The 16145-nt window shown below is 63.3% G+C and overlaps 3 protein-coding genes across 5 annotated transcripts; all 3 read left to right on the top strand.

Moving 5' to 3' along the window:
• Positions 1-5: 5 nt before the first annotated feature.
• PGLS (6-phosphogluconolactonase) lies at positions 6-1969 on the top strand. The gene is made up of 5 exons (XM_054808076.1): positions 6-465; positions 548-655; positions 737-838; positions 1232-1372; positions 1527-1969. Exons 1-5 carry the CDS (start codon positions 181-183, stop codon positions 1662-1664), a joined length of 774 nt encoding a protein of 257 aa, XP_054664051.1. The 5' UTR covers positions 6-180; the 3' UTR covers positions 1665-1969.
• On the top strand, positions 1773-11360 carry NIBAN3 (niban apoptosis regulator 3). Of its 3 annotated transcripts, none has more exons than XR_008574501.1 (17): positions 1773-1901; positions 2024-2329; positions 2427-2653; positions 3177-3587; positions 4049-4179; positions 5392-5523; positions 5746-5860; positions 6827-6976; positions 7212-7327; positions 7413-7517; positions 7954-8116; positions 8352-8539; positions 8634-8792; positions 9062-9178; positions 9736-9843; positions 10410-10588; positions 11075-11111. XR_008574501.1 is itself a non-coding variant. In XM_054808074.1 (17 exons), the coding sequence occupies exons 4-17, from the start codon at positions 3533-3535 to the stop codon at positions 11158-11160; spliced, it is 1737 nt and encodes a 578-aa protein (XP_054664049.1). In that variant the 5' UTR covers positions 1773-1901; positions 2024-2329; positions 2427-2653; positions 3177-3532; the 3' UTR covers positions 11161-11360. The 3 variants fall into 3 exon arrangements, 2 of the variants coding, with proteins under 2 accessions (XP_054664049.1, XP_054664050.1); XM_054808074.1 differs by having other exon boundaries at positions 10477-10588; positions 11075-11360; XM_054808075.1 differs by lacking the exon at positions 9062-9178 and having other exon boundaries at positions 10477-10588; positions 11075-11360.
• Positions 11361-12114: 754 nt separating this feature from the next.
• Positions 12115-16137, top strand: COLGALT1 (collagen beta(1-O)galactosyltransferase 1). The gene is made up of 7 exons (XM_054808077.1): positions 12115-12377; positions 12901-13011; positions 13628-13745; positions 13846-13980; positions 14678-14882; positions 15579-15698; positions 15850-16137. Exons 1-7 carry the CDS (start codon positions 12151-12153, stop codon positions 15972-15974), a joined length of 1041 nt encoding a protein of 346 aa, XP_054664052.1. The 5' UTR covers positions 12115-12150; the 3' UTR covers positions 15975-16137.
• The last annotated feature ends 8 nt before the right edge of the window (positions 16138-16145 follow it).

Raw genomic sequence — 16145 nt, 5'->3', positions numbered from 1 at the left:
GGAAAAGCGAGGGCCGGGGTAAAGCAGTGCGAGCTCGGCCCGTCTCGGCCTCCTTTCTTCCGCCTGCGCCGGGACGCGAGGCCGGGGCTCGGGGGAGGCCTAGGCCGCGGGTCGCTAGGCAACAGCGCGGCGCGTTGGGAGCGTCATTTCCGGTGCGCCGCTTCCCGTAGTGCCGCCGCCATGGCCGCCGCCGCCGCGTCCCGCCGCGTCTCGGTGTTCCCGTCGCCGCAGGAGCTGGGCCCGGCCCTGGCGCAGCTGGTGGCCGAGCGGGCGGTGGCGGCGGCGGCCGGCGGGCGCTTCTCGCTGGGTCTCTCGGGAGGGAGCCTGGTTGGGATCCTCTCCCGGGACCTGCCCGCCGTTATCGCCGCCGCAGGCCCCGCCGCTCCGGCCCGCTGGCTGGTGGCCTTCTGCGACGAGCGGTTGGTGCCGCCCGAGCACCCGGAAAGCACCGCCGGGGCCTACGAGGTGAGCGGGGCCGGGCCGGCGGAGTCCTGCCGCCCTGCCCTGCCCTGCCCTGCTCACCGCCCGCCCCCTCCCCTCTCCGCAGGCCCAGCTGCTGCCGCGGCTGCCCGGCCCCGGGCCGCGGGTGCTGACCCTCACCCCCGGGCTGCCCCCCGCCGCCGCCGCCGCCGACTACGCCGAGCAGCTCCGCCAGGTACCGGCTCCGGGGGAGGCTGGGGGTCCGCGGGAAGAACGTGTTTCCCCGCCCCGGCTCTACCTCCCGTCCTTCCCGCAGGTTTTCCCGGGTGAGGAGGTGCCCGTCTTCGACCTGGTGGTGCTGGGGGTCGGGCCGGACGGACACACCTGCTCCCTCTTCCCCGGCCACCCCCTGCTCCAGGTGAGCTCGGGCTCCCGCGAGCGACCGTGGGGATGCCGTTACCCCCGTATTTTCAGCAGTGATTCACAAATAGCGTCAGCGCGGCGCTTCCCGATTTGGGGGCGTTGTGGTTTATAAAGTAAAGAGGGAGGGGGGAAAAAAAAAACCAAAACCAAACCCCGTCGAAGTTGACTTATCCCCCTGCTGCTTTCTTTTACGTTTCTCCCGAGTTGGGGAGTTTCGGGGGGAGGGGGAAAAAAAAAAAAAAAGGAAATCTTGACTGGGGTGGTGCGGAAGGGCCGAGGATCCTCGGTCGCCCTCAGTAGCTGTCGCTCGCCTCGTTTGTGGTCAGAGCCCGGATTGCTGCCCGGCTTCGGCGTTTCCCCTCTTTTCACGGGTTTTTCACTCCGATAGGAGAATGAGAAAATAGTTGCTGCTATCACCGACTCTCCGAAGCCGCCGCCGGAGCGAATAACGTTAACCTTGCCCGTGCTGAACGCTGCGCGGATGGTCGTGTTTGTGGCTACGGGGGAAGGCAAAGCTGCGGTTTTAAAGGTTCGGACCCAAACCGTTCGTCTTTGTAACGAAAATCCGAGGTGTTTTGGGGGGAGCGAGCGACTTCAGTCAACCGCTGAAGCGTTTTAGGTGCGGTTTGCGATTCCTTTTTGCCGACCGCTCGGCTGAGACGCCGTTCCCTCTCTCCCGACAGCGCATTTTGGAGGGCGACGAGGAAAATCCGCTTCCTGCTGCGCGTGTCCGGCCTCGCTCCGGGCAGCTGCACTGGTTCTTGGACGAGTCGGCAGCCAAGGAGCTGACCCTTCCTGTCGAGAAACATTCCGTCTTGTAGAGCCGACCGCGGCCGGGCCTGGGCGACGATACCGCGGCGCTGGCTGCGCGACATTCCGGGTGAAGAACGCCACGTCTGATCGTAGCGCTCGAATTGTGGCACAAAACGTGATTTTTTTTTTTTTTTAATCCTCTTTCTAGAACAAACGGTGCTTTGCCGAGCGCAAATCTCCACGCCGTAATTCCTTCGGTTCGGTGGGGGCCAGGCTGGAGTCGCGCACGGCGACGGCGTCACGCGGTTGGTTTTGGTCGCCGTGACGTGAAAGGGACGTGCGATAATTAAACGGATGGATTTCAGCTCTTCCACTCATGGTTTTCTTTTTTTTTTTTTGTTTCACCCGGCCGCGCTCTTCCATAAAGGAGGGACGGGGGGGAGCAGATTTGGGGTGTCACGGCGTCGGCGATGCGAGGACGGACGGACAGCCCTGGCTGTAGGGTGACGCTCCCTTTCCCCTCGCTGGTTTGTCGGATTTGCCTTTATTAATCCTGACTTTAACTGCGCTTTAGTTCTTGCCTAAAACTCGGCGGCGGCGGCTCCTTCCTGCCTGTTTTTTTGCGCGCTCGCGTGCGTAGCGGTGAGGTTTTAGCTTTCAGGAATGAAGAACGCTCCGAGATCGCGCGGCGTTCCTGTGTGGACGGGTGACAGAGCTGAGTCGGAAAAGGCAGGTGACTTTTCTCCTCTCCCTGGGGGTACAGAGAGATTCTGGGAGCTGCGAAGCTGTTCTCGGTATCTCTGAAACCGCTTTTACGGAAATTCAGGCAGAAAGCATCAGGATTTGTGAGTCAAATATTAAAATCACGTTCGGATCGGCCCAGTAGCCGAGCTGCGGCACCTTAAAAACACGAAGCGCGCCAGGAAAGGCGATGGATGCGGACGTAGACTTTGAAACGAAAACCTAAAGCCGTTTTAAAGTAACAGTTGAAGTAACACGATTCCCCGTTCTCGGACCTGACAAACGACGCAAGTTTTAACGAGATGGTTTTGTAAACGTGAGTCCGAAACCGCGCGTCCGATCCGCGATGCCGAGTCCGCGGAAACCGCCGCGTTACCCCTCAGCGATTCCGAAAGCTTTTTCCGTCTGGTTTTGTGACTTTTCCTAAACCCCCGTTGATTTCCTTGTATTAAAAGCATTTGGGCTGTTTGCCCAGCCCGGGGGTTGATGCAAACGCTGGATATTTCTGCTCAGAGTTTCCTGTTCCTGCCCGTCCCGCGGGGTATCGAAAACCGCCGGTTGCGTAATGGTGCAAATAGCAGATTTCGTTCAGCTCGATTAGGGAAGCGCGAGCAGGTGCAGGCGCAGCAGCGAGCGGGGCCGTTTCCACGATAACGCGCTCGAATTTGGAAATAACTCCGAAAAATCCCCTTGTCGGATCCCACTCGGGCCTGAATTTCCCTCGTTCGGTTGTGGGGCGCCTTGTGCAGGCGGTAGCGAGAGGGGGACGAGGCGGCGGCGGCCTCGTTTTGAATGGTTTCTGCGTTAATTAACGAATGGTAATCAGGAATTATTTCTAGGATGGAAACAGAGACTGAGCTAGCGTCGTCCCGCTGCGAAAGCAGGACCCTCCGAGCACGAATCCGCCCAGTCTCAAAAATAAATCAGAAACCGAATCGGTGCCGTTTCGGCACACGAAACTTGTGGTGAAACTGCGTGGGGAGCGGCAGAGGTGCCGCTGCCCCTTTAAGGATTATTTTGTGAGCGGAGGGGGTCGATACGAGACTTTATTTGAATATTTCCGAGCCGATGATCTGGAGGGGAGCGAGACAGAAAAGCGCTGCCGGGCGGAGAAGCTGGAAGCCGGCATGTGGCGCGTGGCCCCTCCGTCCCCGGCATCGGCGCCCGGCCGGCAGCGAGCGTGCTGAGGCCGAAGATGGGAGGAAAGTGTTCGAGCTCTCTGAGCGGGAGGCAACGCAGGTATCTGAGAGGTGAGAAACCGCTTTTTCTCCCTGTTGCTTTTTTTTTTTTTGAGGGGGAAAACATAAATCCGGTTTGCGGTGAGTTGCGGCGGGCTCCCCGGGCGGTGTCTGCCGTCTTTCCAGCTGGCAGAAGAGGCGTTAGGGGCAGCAGCGGCACGTAAAAGGCTTTTTAAATTTCGGTTAGGCTCAGACCCTCTTGACGTCTCCGTTCCTTTTCGAGCGGACGCCTTCCCGTGCTGCGCTGACCGCGTTCCCGGGGCGGCAAAGCGAGCGGGTTCCCGCGACGGGCGCGAGAAATAAAGAGCGCAAATAAAATTCTTGAGATGCGGAGGGGTTGCTTCGTGCTTCGGTGCTCGACTTCCGCTGCTGTTCTTAGAGAAGAAAAAACGCTAATTAAAACCAACGAGCAACCTCCTCTGGGAGGGGGAGGGCTCTTCCCGAACCCGGCTCTGTTCTTCCTCCGCCCGCAGGTCGCGCGGACGCCACCGTGAAGAACTTTGTGCCCTATTACCGGAGGCAGCTGGCGACCGCTCTTCTGAGACGCGTCTCGGGGGAGCTGGACCCCCACGGCAAACCGGCCCCGCAGCTCCTGCCCAGCGAGGTAAAAGCCCGGAGCGATCTCCTCGAGGAACGCTTAGCGCCAAGCTCGATCTTGTCTCGGAGGCGTCCGTCCTCCTACGGACGGGAAGACGTGGGTTGGTTTATCTCGCACGGAATCTCAGACTGCTGGGGGTGGGAAGGGACTTCTGGGGATCGTCTCGTCCAACCCCCGTGCCAGAGCAGGATCACCCAGAGCAGGATCACCCAGAGCAGGTCGCACAGGACGGCGCCCAGGCGGGTTTGGAATCTCTCCAGAGAAGGAGACTCCACAACCGCTCTGGGCCCCCTGTCCCAGCGCTCGGTCACCCCCAGAGGGAAGAAGTTTTTCGTCGTGTTCAGGTGGAACTTCCCGTGTCCCAGTTTGTGCCCGTTGCCCCTTGCCCTGTCGCTGGGCACCACTGAGCAGAGTCTGGCCCTCATCTAGACGCCCGCCCTTTAGCTACTGATAAGCGTTATCAGATCCCCTCGTTATCAGATCCCCTCTCAGCCTTCTCCAGGCTAACCAGCCCCAGCTCTCTCAGCCTTTCCTCACACCAGAGATGCTCCAGGCCCCTCCTCATCCTCAGAGCCCTCCGCTGGACTCTCCCCAGTAGTTCCCAGTCTGTCTGGAACTGGGGAGCCCAGCCCTGGACACAGAACTCCAGCTGTGGCCTCACCACGGGGAGGAGAACCTCCCTCGACCTGCTGGCCACGTTCTCGACGCACCCCGGGACGCCGTCGGCTTTCTTGGCCGCGCGGGCACATCTCCCTGGCCGCGGAGAGCTTGGTGTCCGCCGGGACTCCCAGGTCCTTCTCCGCAGCGCTGCTTCCCGGCAGGTCACCCCCAACCTGTCCCGCTTACTGGGGTTATTCCTCCCTCCCAGTTTGGCGTCACCAGCAGCTCGCCGCGGGGTGCGCTCTGTCCCCTGCCCGGCTCGTCGATGAATATCTCGAGCTGGATCGGACCCAGTGCTGACCCCGGGGGCACGCCGCTCGCTGCAGGTCCCCGGCTGGATTCCGCGCCGCTGATCGCAACCCTCTCCCTTTGCTTTTCACCGCTAGATGTCCGTGTCCAACCGCTTCTCGCTGCTCTTTCTACAGCGCTCCTAGCAGAAGCTCTCAGCCGGGCCGGCTCCCGCCCTGGGTACACGCCAGCAGCTCCGTCTCCCCGCAGCGCCGACGCTTTGCACCTTTGCTGAGGTTTTCCGGTTCTTTTTTTTTCCTGTGTCCTCAGCTCCCGGGGCCGCCCGACGCCGCTCTGCACGATGGATTGCTCTCCCAGTATGACGGCGATTCCCGTAGCTGGCAGGAGAATTACTTCGTTCTGCTCGGAGATTTTACCCTGCAGTGGTTCGAAAGCGAAGAGGTAAACGTGCTCCTGCTGCGGAGGCCGTAAAATTGAGGATTTTTTTTGTGGTCGTGCCTCACGAAATCCTCTCTGGGCCGCGCGCTGCCTGCACGCTCACGTGAAAGCCTGCCGCTTCCCACCCGCACGGCTGAACGACAGTTCTCCCTCCACAGATTTTCCGTTTTTCCTTTAAAATTCGCTCCGGTTTCCTGAGGGTTCCCCCTTCGATTTCTTTTCCAGGCCCTGAGGACAGGCTGCCAGCCCAGAGGCTCCACCGTTCTCTCTGGCTACCGGCTGCTGTCTTCGCCGAGCGAATACGCCGAATCGCTCGCCGATCTGTGCCGAGGGCTCGCGGGTAATTCCGTGGCGCGCGTGAGGAGCGCGAGATGAACGCGCGAGGCCGGTTCCGCGTCCGGCCGAGAGGCTTTGCGCCGGAAAACGCCCAAAAAACTTCCTTACGCGTAGGCAGAGCCGTAACCCTCGGGGCTAAACTCGCTGGCGTCACCCAAACTCGGTGCTTTCGCGCAGTTAAATCCGTTGTTTTCCTTGTTTCTCCGCTTCCTCTGGCCTCTTCCCCGGCAGACAGCTGTGCTCGGGGCTGCCGGCAGCCCGCGCGGCTTTTCTCGGCCAGCTGGAAAGCGAAAACTTTAAACTCGAGCGGCACGAAACCAGAAGCAGCTGCAGAGAAACGTTGCCAGCGGCTGGGATTCATTTCAAATTGTTTTCTCCGTTCAGCTCTTCGGCGTGCAGCCCTCTGGCTTTTATTAGTTGCCTCCTGTAAAAGAATTTATATCGGGTTGCGAACGGTTGTAAATTACCCTTGGTTTTTTTTAAATTACGGATGGCACCGTTTAAGCTCAAAAAATTTAATGGCGTTGGGCTCCTTCCAGCGTGCTGCAGGTGCAGGTTAAAAAGGAAGCGAGGCTTTACGTACCGATTTGTTCCCGGAGCAAAGCGTTTGTATTCCTCCCCTACGAGCGGTTCTCGCTGTCGGCAGCGTTGCACCGAAACTCCTGTTTGTTGGGTCTGATAACGCTAAAGAAACCAAAAAAAAAAAACCCCAAACCCACGGCCGATCCCATTTCCCTGCCTTGACGCCTGGCGGCACGCGATCCCCTCGTTTCCTAACGAGTGGCTGAGTCGCAGCGCGCCTCGGAGCGCTCTCGAAGGACGGCGTTTTCCTTTGTCTGTAAACTGCCGTTTCCGAATTAAAATCCAAACGACGGCCTTACCCGCTCGGGAAACTTCCGAGACTTTACAGAGAATTAATTTAAAATTGTACCCGCGCGTTGCTCTTCTTCCTCTCCTCTTCCTCCCCGAGGTGGCAGCCCCTTCGCCGATCCGCCGGGAGAGTTTCTGTTTTTCCTCTACCATCCTTTCCGGAGGCACTTCTGCTTCTGCGCAGCCTCGGCGGGATCGCGACGGATCTGGAGAGCCGCTCTCGGGGACGCCGTTCGCTACCGCAGTACGGGTGAGGCTGCCGAAACGGATCAGCGCCGCCCGACGAAGCGGCGAGGTCCGAGAGCTCTCCGCCCTCGGGATCCCACCACGTTGGAGCCTTTATTTTCGCTCGGAATAGTTTTTAGCCGTCGCGTTCCCGCCGTTCCGCCTGGGTTTGGTGGGAATTGCTCTGCGTGTCCTCGATTAAACGTCACCGGGGCGGGGGGGGGGAACGACGCGATACTAAACTCGTCCTTTGTCCTCAGAATTACAGAGGAGGGATTCCCTGGAAGCGGAAGCGTTCCTCCAAGCCGTGCGGTTTTACAGGCAAGAGAGAGGCCGCTACGGAGCGGGGGATCTTCTCCTGGGGCCGGAACCCGAGGTCAGTAAAGCGTTTTAAGACCGGAGCGTTTCCAACAAGGTTTTTTGCTCCGAGGTGGTTTCAGCCCGTTTGTTTTGGCTTTTAGATCCTCGGAAACGTGCTGATGGAGGATTTGCTGCCGGTGCTGCGCGCTCAGGTGCTCCCGAGCATCCGAGGCTCGGAGCGGAGGCGGCGGCAGCTCTGGCTCCAGGTGAACGCCCGGGGCGTCGGCGGCACCCGAAAGCCGGGGCCGTGCCGAGCGTCGGGTATAAACGTACCAAAGAAAGAACGATTTGACGAAAAAGCTCCGTTCTGAGGCCGCTTACCCAGGGAAGCGCTGGAGTGAAAACCAGGGAATGTCGCGGCGCGTGAGCGGCGCGGCCGGTTCTGCCCGTCGACAGCGAGGGAACGGTCGTACCGGAGACGCGCGGATTAATTACTTGATATTTGGGTTGGGTGAAACGAAGCCGGAGGAGTCAAAGAATTTTAGGAGCGTGACGGGGATGGGACGTGGGGTTTTCTTCCGTGGGGAGCCCCGAAACGGGCCAGGAAACAGAAAGGTTTCCAAACTTTGCCTGCGGCGGTGCCTCTTACCTCTCCTTTATTCCTTCTCTCTCTGGTCCGCTCGCTCCGTATCGGGCACCCAGTTTCTGCAGGAGGTTTATACCCTGGTCCTCAGCGAAATCTCCAGCGAATTCCAAGGTTTTCAGAAGGAGAAGGAAAAACTACACCTCGAGCTGGAGAAGAAAATTCGCCCCGACCTGGATCAGATGCTGACATTGAAGGATCAGATCGCCGGCAAACTCCAAGGTTGGGCGAACGGCGGGGGATAAAAGGCAAAAAAATAACGCGGTTTCAAACCAAACCGGATAAATCCGTGGAATTTGTCCGCCTGTAGTTTGCAAAGTGCCGGCTGGGGGTCAGCGTTCTCGGGGGAACCTCGGACCGACAGCTACGGCGGGTTCGGGTGCGATAAAGAAGGGCTGGGAGGTCTCGGGTGGCGTTTTCCTCCCGCTGGGAGTCCCGCAGCTTTCGGTTTTGGCAGCCGTGGTGCGGATCCCGGCGGAGTCGTGGTGCAGCCGGGGCGTGGAGCCTCACCTGGACCGCGTGACGGAGGAACTCGCGCGTCCCGTCAGCTCGGGAGTCGAAGCCGTTCGCTCGCTCTTCGCCCAGAGGGTTGATGAGATGATCGGGCTCGTCCGGAGCTCTCCGGTCGCCATCCTGCGGAAGGAGGTAACGTGGGAACGGGAACGGTGGGGGAAAGCGGGAACGCGGAAGGAAGGGGGACGCCACGCGGCGCCTGAGCGACGCTGCCGCTCTGACGCAGCTCGTGACGCTGGGGAGAACGTCCTGGCAGCCCGACGTCATGCACCCGTGCTACGAGGAGACCGACCCGTACCGAGAAAGCCTGCGAGAGCTCGAGGAGCGGTTCGGCTTCCGCGGCGCGACCGGCCTGGTCCTCGGCGCGCAGAACCTCATGCAGCAAGTAAGCGGGCGACGCTCGGGGACGGGGAGGGGGGACACGCGACGCCGCGGGCCTCGGCCCCTCGCTCCCTTCCTCCTGCTCCGGTTTTCCCCGAGCCGCCCAAAAAAAGCCACAAAGCAAAGGTCCAAAAACGTTTCTTTTTGGGGGTTTTTAAACCAAGTCGGCTAACGGAGGAGGAAGGGACTCGCGACAGGGCTGGGGGGGTGCGGTGGGACGAGGAGCGCCATCCTGCGCGTCGCTCCGGCGCTCAGCGGGCTTTTACCTCGCAGCTGATGCAGAACGCCACCCACACCTTCCAGCAGCTCGCACAGCAGCACCTCGCCCGGGCGCAGAGCCCCCGCCAGCTCGCCCGAACCCTGGCCAAAGTCAAAGAGCGGGTGCTGAAGGTGAGGGGCGGCTCGCGCGGACGCGCGCCGTGGCTTTTATTCGGCTGCGTTTCGGGTTTGGGCGGCTTTTTGTTGAATCGCCCCGCTTTCCGGTGTTTTGACGCCTTTCCGGCGTTTCGACGCCTTTCCCTGTTTCGCCCCTTTCCGGCGTTTCGGTGCCTTGTCCGGCGTTTCGCCCCCTTTCCGGTGTTTCGATGCCTTTCCCACATTTCACCCCTTATCCGGCGTTTCGCCCCCTTTCCGGCGTTTCGCCCCCTTATCCGGCGTTTCGGCCCCTTTCCGGTGTTTCGATGCCTTTCCCACATTTCACCCCTTATCCGGCGTTTTGTCGCCTTTCCAGCGTTTCGCCCCCTTTCCGGCGTTTCGCCCCCTTTCCCGCATTTCGCCCCCTTTCCCGCATTTCGCCCCCTTTCCCGCATTTCACCCCTTTCCGGCGTTTCGCCCCTTTCCCACGTTTCGCCGCTTCCCTCCCTTTCCCCTCTTCCCTGCGTTGCTCTCGCGCCGCAGACGCGACGTCGTCGCAAACGTACCGCTCCTCTTTTGACTTTTAATTGCAGAAATTTGACTACGACAGCGCCTCCCTCCGGGAACGTTTCACTCGGGACTGGCTGATCCGGATTTTTCTCCCTTTTTTGTTGAAACATTTGGAATCCGGCTGTAAACTGGTACGGCCGGGACTCAGCGGGACGGGGGTAGCGGAAAACGGGCTGAAACAAACGGGTTTTAGTTCGGCGAGAAAAAAAGCGACTCTTTCTCCCGGCGTAGCCCTTCCCCTCCCGCCGGCGTCCTGGCGCTCGGGACCCGCAGAACAGAAAAGAGCTTTGAATCCCGGCTGCCAAACCGCAGCTCTCTCCGCAGACGGCATCCCGAAAACCTCCGCGCCGCCACAAGCCGTGTTCTGTCTCGCGCTCTTTCCCAGAACCTTCTCCTTTATTTAGATTTTATTCCCTTTTTTTTTTTTTTTTTTTTTTTTCCCTTTTACCGTGCCAGAACGCTTGGCCGGATCGAGTCCCCCCCTCCCCGAGGTGTGTGTGGGGGGGTGTGTGTGGTTTTTTTTGGCGGCGACGGGCGCTCTGCCACGGGGAAAACGGGATCCGAGGGCGCTACCGTAGCCTCTGGTCTTGCCCCGCTCGATTCTTTTTTCTTTTTTTTTTTTTTTTTGGGGGGGGGGCAGGGGGGAGCTTTACCCATTTCCCCTCAATTCTTCCCATCCCGGCGACTGGTTTCGCAGCCTCCCGGTTCGCCGGGATGTCGCTGACGCCGTTGTCGTCGTCGCCGCGTTGTCCCGTCGCGGTTAGGAGCTGCCGCGGTACGAGAGTTTCGTGTTCGCCGACTTCAGCGACATCGTTAACCTGGAGAACGTTTACGAAGAGACGGTCCTGGCTGTGCTGCTGCGGGCCGTCGGCAAAGGTGAGGGGGGGCAGGAGGAAAAAAAAAAAAACCCAAAAAAACCCCAAAACAAAAAAAAAAATCCCCCGTCAAAATATTTACAGCCACCAAGTTGAAATTGCCGCTTTTTTGGGTTGAGTTTGGGGTTTTTGGGGTTTTTTTTTTTTTTTTTAGCTGTCAAACGGCAGATTCCGTCCAAGTTCCTTTCCAGACGTTTGCCCTCGCTCCGCTCCCCAAAGCTGAATTTTTTTTTTTTCCTGCCCGTTTTCTTCCCCCCCCCCCCCCATCGCTGGAAAACCGCAGCGGGGGCGGGGAGCGTGGAAAAATGGTCTCATTGTGGGGCTACGACGTCACGGGGCGAGAGGGGTCCGCGTCATTCACGGGCAAGCCAGATTTTGGGAATTTGGAGAATTTGGAGGATTTTAGTGGGAAGCGACGTTTCGGGGGGGGGGGGGGTGTCGGAGGGGTGCGGGGGTGGTGCTGAGCCGCCCTCCCCTTCCCTTGCAGCCCTGGCCCGGGCATCGCGCCGCGACGTGGCCCCCGGCCCCGGGGGGGGGAGCGACGAGGAGCCGCTCTACGAGGAGATGGGCTGAGGCCGCGGCGGAACCGGACCCTGTCTGACCCCCCCCCCCCCGGTGTGTGACCCCCCCCCAGCCCCCCTGTGACACCCCCCACGGTGTGTGACCCCCCCCGGGGTGTTTAACCCCCCAGCCCCGGTGTGACCCCCCCCCCAAGGTGTGACCCCCCCCCGGGGTGTTTAACCCCACCCCCACGATGTAACCCCCCCCTCCGGTGTGTGACCCCCCCCCAGTCCCAGTTTGTGACCCCCCCCGGGGTGTTTAACCCCCCCCCGGTGTGTGACACCCCCCCCATGGTGTTTAACCACCCCCAGCCCCGGTGTGACCCCCCCCATGGTGCGTGACCCCCCCCCGGTCCCAGTTTGTGACCCCCCCCGGTGTGTGACCCCCCCCCCCCCCAGTCCCAGTTTGTGACCCCCCCCTCCGGTGTGTGACCCCCCCCCTCAGTCCCAGTTTGTGACCCCCCCCAGTCCCAGTTTGTGACCCCCCCCCTCCGGTTTGTGACCCCCCCCCTCAGTCCCAGTTTGTCACCCCCCCCAGTCCCAGTTTGTGACCCCCCCCCTCCGGTTTGTGACCCCCCCCGGTTTGTGCCCCCCCCCCCCCGCTGTGTGTGGCCGGCGGGTCCCGGTGGCGGGGGGGGGGGGGGGGGGAGGGGTACGGATGGAGCCACCGGTGAAGAACGGAGCGATTGGAAATGGCGGACACGTGTGTGGAGTGTGCTGGGGGGGGGGGGTGGGCAAAGCCCCCCCGGGGCACCACAACGGGGGGGGGGGGGGAGAGCGTGGGCTGCGGGGGGCGTGGCCACATGGGGCTGCCCATGGGGGCGTGGCCACAGCGCTCCGTCCACTTTGGGGCGTGGCCACAGCGCTCCGCCCACTTTGGGGCGTGGCCAGCGCGGCCTCTATCCATAGAGGGGTCTGCTCGCAGGCGGGGGGCGTGGCCAGGCGGGGGGCGTGGCCAGGCGGGGGGCGTGGCCAGGCGGGGCGGAGCCGCGGGCGGCCCAGGATGGCGGCGGCGCGGCCGTGGCCGCTGCTGCTGCTGGCGCTGGCGGCGGGGCCGGGGCCGGGGCCGGCGGGCGGGTACTTCCCCGAGGAGCGCTGGAACCCCGAGTCGGCCTTGCTCCCCCCTCGGGTGACCATAGCGCTGCTAGCGCGGAACGCGGCCCACGCCTTACCCGTCACGCTGGGAGCGTTGGAAAGGCTGCGGCACCCCAAGGAGCGGACGGCGCTGTGGTGGGGGGGGGGGGACACGGACACGCGTGGGAGGGGGGGCACGGGGCGTGGGGGGGACATGGGGAGGGGGGACACGCGTGGGAGGGGGGATATGGGGGAGGGGGAGACGCGTGGGAGGGAGGGCATGGGGGGATATGGGGGGGCACGGGGAGTGGGAGACACGCGTGGGAGGGGGGATATGGGGGGAGGGGGAGACACGCGTGGGAGGGAGGGCACGGGGGGGATATGGGGGGCACGGGGCGTGGGGGGGACACGGGGAGGGGGGGACATGCGTGAGAGGGGAGCACGGGGGAACACGGGGCGTGGGGAACACGCGTGGGAGGGGGGGCACAGGGAGGGGGGACACGCATGGGGGGGGGCACGGGGCGTGGGGGGGGACACGGGGACCTGGGGGGGGGGAGGTGGGGTGTGGGAGGGGCACGGGGCGTGGGGGGGGGACACGGGGACCTGGGGGGGGGGGAGGTGGGGTGTGGGAGAGACACGGGTGGGGGCTGATGGGGTCCGCGTGTCGGTGCCCACGCAGGGTGGCGGTGGATCACAGCGTGGACAACACGACGGCGCTGCTGCGGGAGTGGCTGCTGCGGGTGCGGGGGCTCTACCACCGCGTGGAGTGGCGGCCCATGGAGGAGCCGCGGTGAGTGGGTGTGGGGGGGGCAGGGTGTCACCCGTGGAGGGGGGGAGGCCTCGGTGGGCAGTGGGGGGAGTTGGGGGGTGCTTCCCGTGGGCTGGGGTGCCTAGTTTGGGTGGGGGGGGGGTGTCTGTGTGTTCGGGGTCTCTTGCCTGTGGGGGGGGTCCCTGTGGGTCGGGGGGTCCCCGTGGGTTGGGGGGAACCCCGTGGGTTGGGGGTTCCCTGCCCAGGGTGGGGTCCCTGTGGGTTGTAGGTGCCCCAGTTTGGGGGGGGTCCCTGTGGGTCAGGGGGGTCCCCGTGGGCTGGGGGTGCCGGGGGGGGGTCCCTGTGGGTCGTAGGTGCCCCGGTTTGGGGGGGGGGTCCCTGTGGGTCAGGGGTGTCCCTGTGGGTCAGGGGGGGTCCCCGTGGGCTGGGGGTGCTGGGGGGGGTGTGTGGAGTCCCTGTGGGTCGTAGGTGCCCTGGTTTGGGGGGGGTCCCTGTGGGTCAGGGGGGTCCCTGTGGGCTGGGGGTGTGGGGTCCCTGTGGGTCATAGATGCCCCAGTTTGGGGGGGTCCCTGTGGGCTGGGGGTGCCAGGGGGGGTCCCGGGGCAGGAGGGCAGCACGGAGCCCCCCCCGTCCGCAGGTCGTACCCCGACGAGGAGGGCCCCAAGCACTGGTCCCCGTCCCGCTACGAGCACGTGATGAAGCTGCGTCAGGCGGCGCTGGAGTCCGCCCGCGCCCTCTGGGCCGATTACCTGCTGGTGAGGGGGTCCCGCCGCTCCCGGGGTTTGGGGGGGGCCGAGGGGGGGGCTCAGCACCGCGGCTGCGGTTCCGGGGGCCGACGGTGCCGCCTCGGTGCAGTTCCTGGACGCCGACAACGTCCTGACCAACCCCGACACCCTGGGGCTGCTCATGGCGGAGAACAAGACGGTGGTGGCTCCCATGCTGGACTCGCGCGCCGCCTACTCCAACTTCTGGTGCGGGATGACGGCGCAGGTGGGTGCCGGGTCCTCCTGGTCCCCTGGGTGCCACATCCCCTGGGTGCCAGGTCCCCTGGGTGCCCCGGGTCCCCTGGGTGCCACGTTCCTTGGGTGCTGGGTTCTCCGGGTCCCCTGGGTGCCAGGTGCTCTGGGTCCCCTGGGTGCTGGGTCCCTTGGGTGCCATGTCCCCTGGGTCCCTTGGGTGCCGGGTCCCTTGGGTGCCATGTCCCCTGGGTCCCTTGGGTGCCGGGTCCCTTGGGTGCCACATCCCCTGAGTCCCCTGGGTGCTGGGTCCCCTGGGTGCCGGGTGCTCTGGGTCCCCTGGGTGCCGGGTCCCTTGGGTGCCACGTCCCCTGGGTCCCCTGGGTGCCAGGTCCCTGAGGTGCCATGTTCTCTGGGTCCCCTGGGTGCTGAGTCCTCTGGGTCCCCTGGGTGCCAGGTCCTCTGGGTGCCGGGTGCTCCGGGTCCCCTGGGTGCCACATCCCCTGGGTGCCAGGTGCTCCGGGTCCCCTGGGTGCCAGGTCCCTTGGGTGCCGGGTCCCCTGGGCACCACATCCCCTGGGTGCTGGGTCCTCTGGGTCCCCTGTCCCCCGGGTGCCGGGTCCCCTGGGCGCCACGTTCTCCAGATGCCGGGTCCTCCGGGTCCCCCGGGTGCCGCGTCCTTCCGTCGCGGGGCTGAGCCGTGAGGCCCCGTCGGTTCCTGTCTCTGCCAGGGTTACTACCGGCGCACGCCGGCCTACCTGCCGATCCGGAAGCGGGAGCGCCGGGGCTGCTTCGCGGTGCCCATGGTGCACTCCACCTTCCTGCTGGACCTGCGCAAGGAGGCGTCGCGGGCGCTCGCCTTCTACCCGCCGCACCCCGACTACACCTGGGCCTTCGACGACATCATCGTCTTCGCCTTCTCCTGCCGCCAGGCAGGTGAGGTGGGGGGGGGCTGTCGGTGGCTCTGGGCTGGCCTTAACCTCAGCTCTGGGCCGGCCTTAACCTCAGCTCTGGGCCAGCCTTAACCTCAGCTCTGGGCCAGCCTTAACCTCGGTTCTGGGCCGGCCTTAACCTCGGCTCCGGGCCGGCCTTAACCTCGGCTCCGGGCCGGCCTTAACCTCGGCTCCGGGCCGGCCTTAACCTCGGCTCCGGGCCGGCCTTAACCTCGGCTCCGGGCCGGCCTTAACCTCAGCTCTGGGCCGGCCTTAACCTCAGCTCTGGGCCAGCCTTAACCTCAGCTCTGGGCTGGTCTTAACCTCAGCTTTGGGCTGGCCTTAAACTTGGCTCTGGGGCTGCTGGTGGCTCTGGGCTGGCCTTAACCTCAGCTCTGGGCTGGCCTTAACCTTGGCTTTGGGCTGCCAATGGCTCTGGGCTGGCCTTAAACTTGGCTCTGGGCTGGCCTTGACCTCGGCTCTGGGGCTGCAGTGGCTCTGGGCCGGCCTTAACCTCAGCTCTGGGCTGGCCTTAACTTTAACTTCAGCTCAGCGTTAAAACAGTTTTTAACTTCAGCCCGGCGCCAACTTTTTAACTTCAGCCCGGCGCTGACTTTAACTTCAGCCTGGCGCTGACCCCCTCAGCCTGGCTTAACTTCCCCGCCGGCCCAGCTTGACTCCAGCCGGGTTTAACTTGCAGAGGTGCCGACGTTCGTCTGTAACCGGGAGGTTTACGGGTTCCTGCCGGTGCCGCTGCGCTCCCACAGCAGCCTGCGGGACGAGGCCGAGAGCTTCCTGCACGTCCAGCTGGAGATCATGGGTGAGCGACGGCGCCCGCCCCTCGCACGGGGACGCGCTCGCACGCTCGAGGGGGGCTGGGGGGGTTTAGTTAATCCCCTCCCAGCCCCCCCAGCCCTGCCCTGCCCCGGGGGGGGCTGCGGCAACCGGTTTCTCTCTGCCCCCCCCCGCAGTGAAGCACCCGCCGGCGGAGCCGTCCCCCCACGTCTGGGTCCCCCCCAAGGTCCCCGACAAGATGGGCTTCGACGAGGTGAGCGCTTTTCTGAATTTTGGGGTGCTCTTTGCCCTTTTCTTCTGAATTTCAGCATTCTGTTCCTCCTTCTCTGGGTTTTGGAGCCTGTCCCCTTCTCGATTTTGGGTTTTCTCCCCTTTCTTCTGGATTTTGGGTTTTTTTCTTCTGGATTTTGGGTTTTCTCCCCCTTATTTCTGCATTTTGAGTCATCGTTCCCCTCCCCGATTCTGTTTTTTC

The sequence above is a fragment of the Grus americana genome, chromosome 33 (genome assembly GCF_028858705.1).
Source record: "Grus americana isolate bGruAme1 chromosome 33, bGruAme1.mat, whole genome shotgun sequence".
NCBI classification, from domain to species: Eukaryota; Metazoa; Chordata; class Aves; order Gruiformes; family Gruidae; genus Grus; species Grus americana.
The sequence above is the reverse complement of the archived record's forward strand: the minus strand, read 5'-3'. Positions and strand labels throughout refer to the sequence as shown.

Bases quoted from the DNA above. Each gene is read 5' to 3' on its own strand.
- COLGALT1 (XM_054808077.1), top strand. From the start codon at position 12,151: ATGGCGGCGGCGCGGCCGTGGCCGCTGCTGCTGCTGGCGCTGGCGGCG. The intron at 13,746-13,845 runs GTGAGGGGGTCC...GCCTCGGTGCAG, and splicing joins TCTGGGCCGATTACCTGCTG to TTCCTGGACGCCGACAACGT. The intron at 13,981-14,677 runs GTGGGTGCCGGG...TGTCTCTGCCAG, and splicing joins GGTGCGGGATGACGGCGCAG to GGTTACTACCGGCGCACGCC.
- PGLS (XM_054808076.1), top strand. From the start codon at position 181: ATGGCCGCCGCCGCCGCGTCCCGCCGCGTCTCGGTGTTCCCGTCGCCG. The intron at 466-547 runs GTGAGCGGGGCC...CCCTCTCCGCAG, and splicing joins GCACCGCCGGGGCCTACGAG to GCCCAGCTGCTGCCGCGGCT. The intron at 656-736 runs GTACCGGCTCCG...TCCTTCCCGCAG, and splicing joins ACGCCGAGCAGCTCCGCCAG to GTTTTCCCGGGTGAGGAGGT.
- NIBAN3 (XM_054808074.1), top strand. From the start codon at position 3,533: ATGGGAGGAAAGTGTTCGAGCTCTCTGAGCGGGAGGCAACGCAGGTAT. The intron at 9,844-10,476 runs GTACGGCCGGGA...CGTCGCGGTTAG, and splicing joins TGGAATCCGGCTGTAAACTG to GAGCTGCCGCGGTACGAGAG. The intron at 10,589-11,074 runs GTGAGGGGGGGC...CTTCCCTTGCAG, and splicing joins GCTGCGGGCCGTCGGCAAAG to CCCTGGCCCGGGCATCGCGC.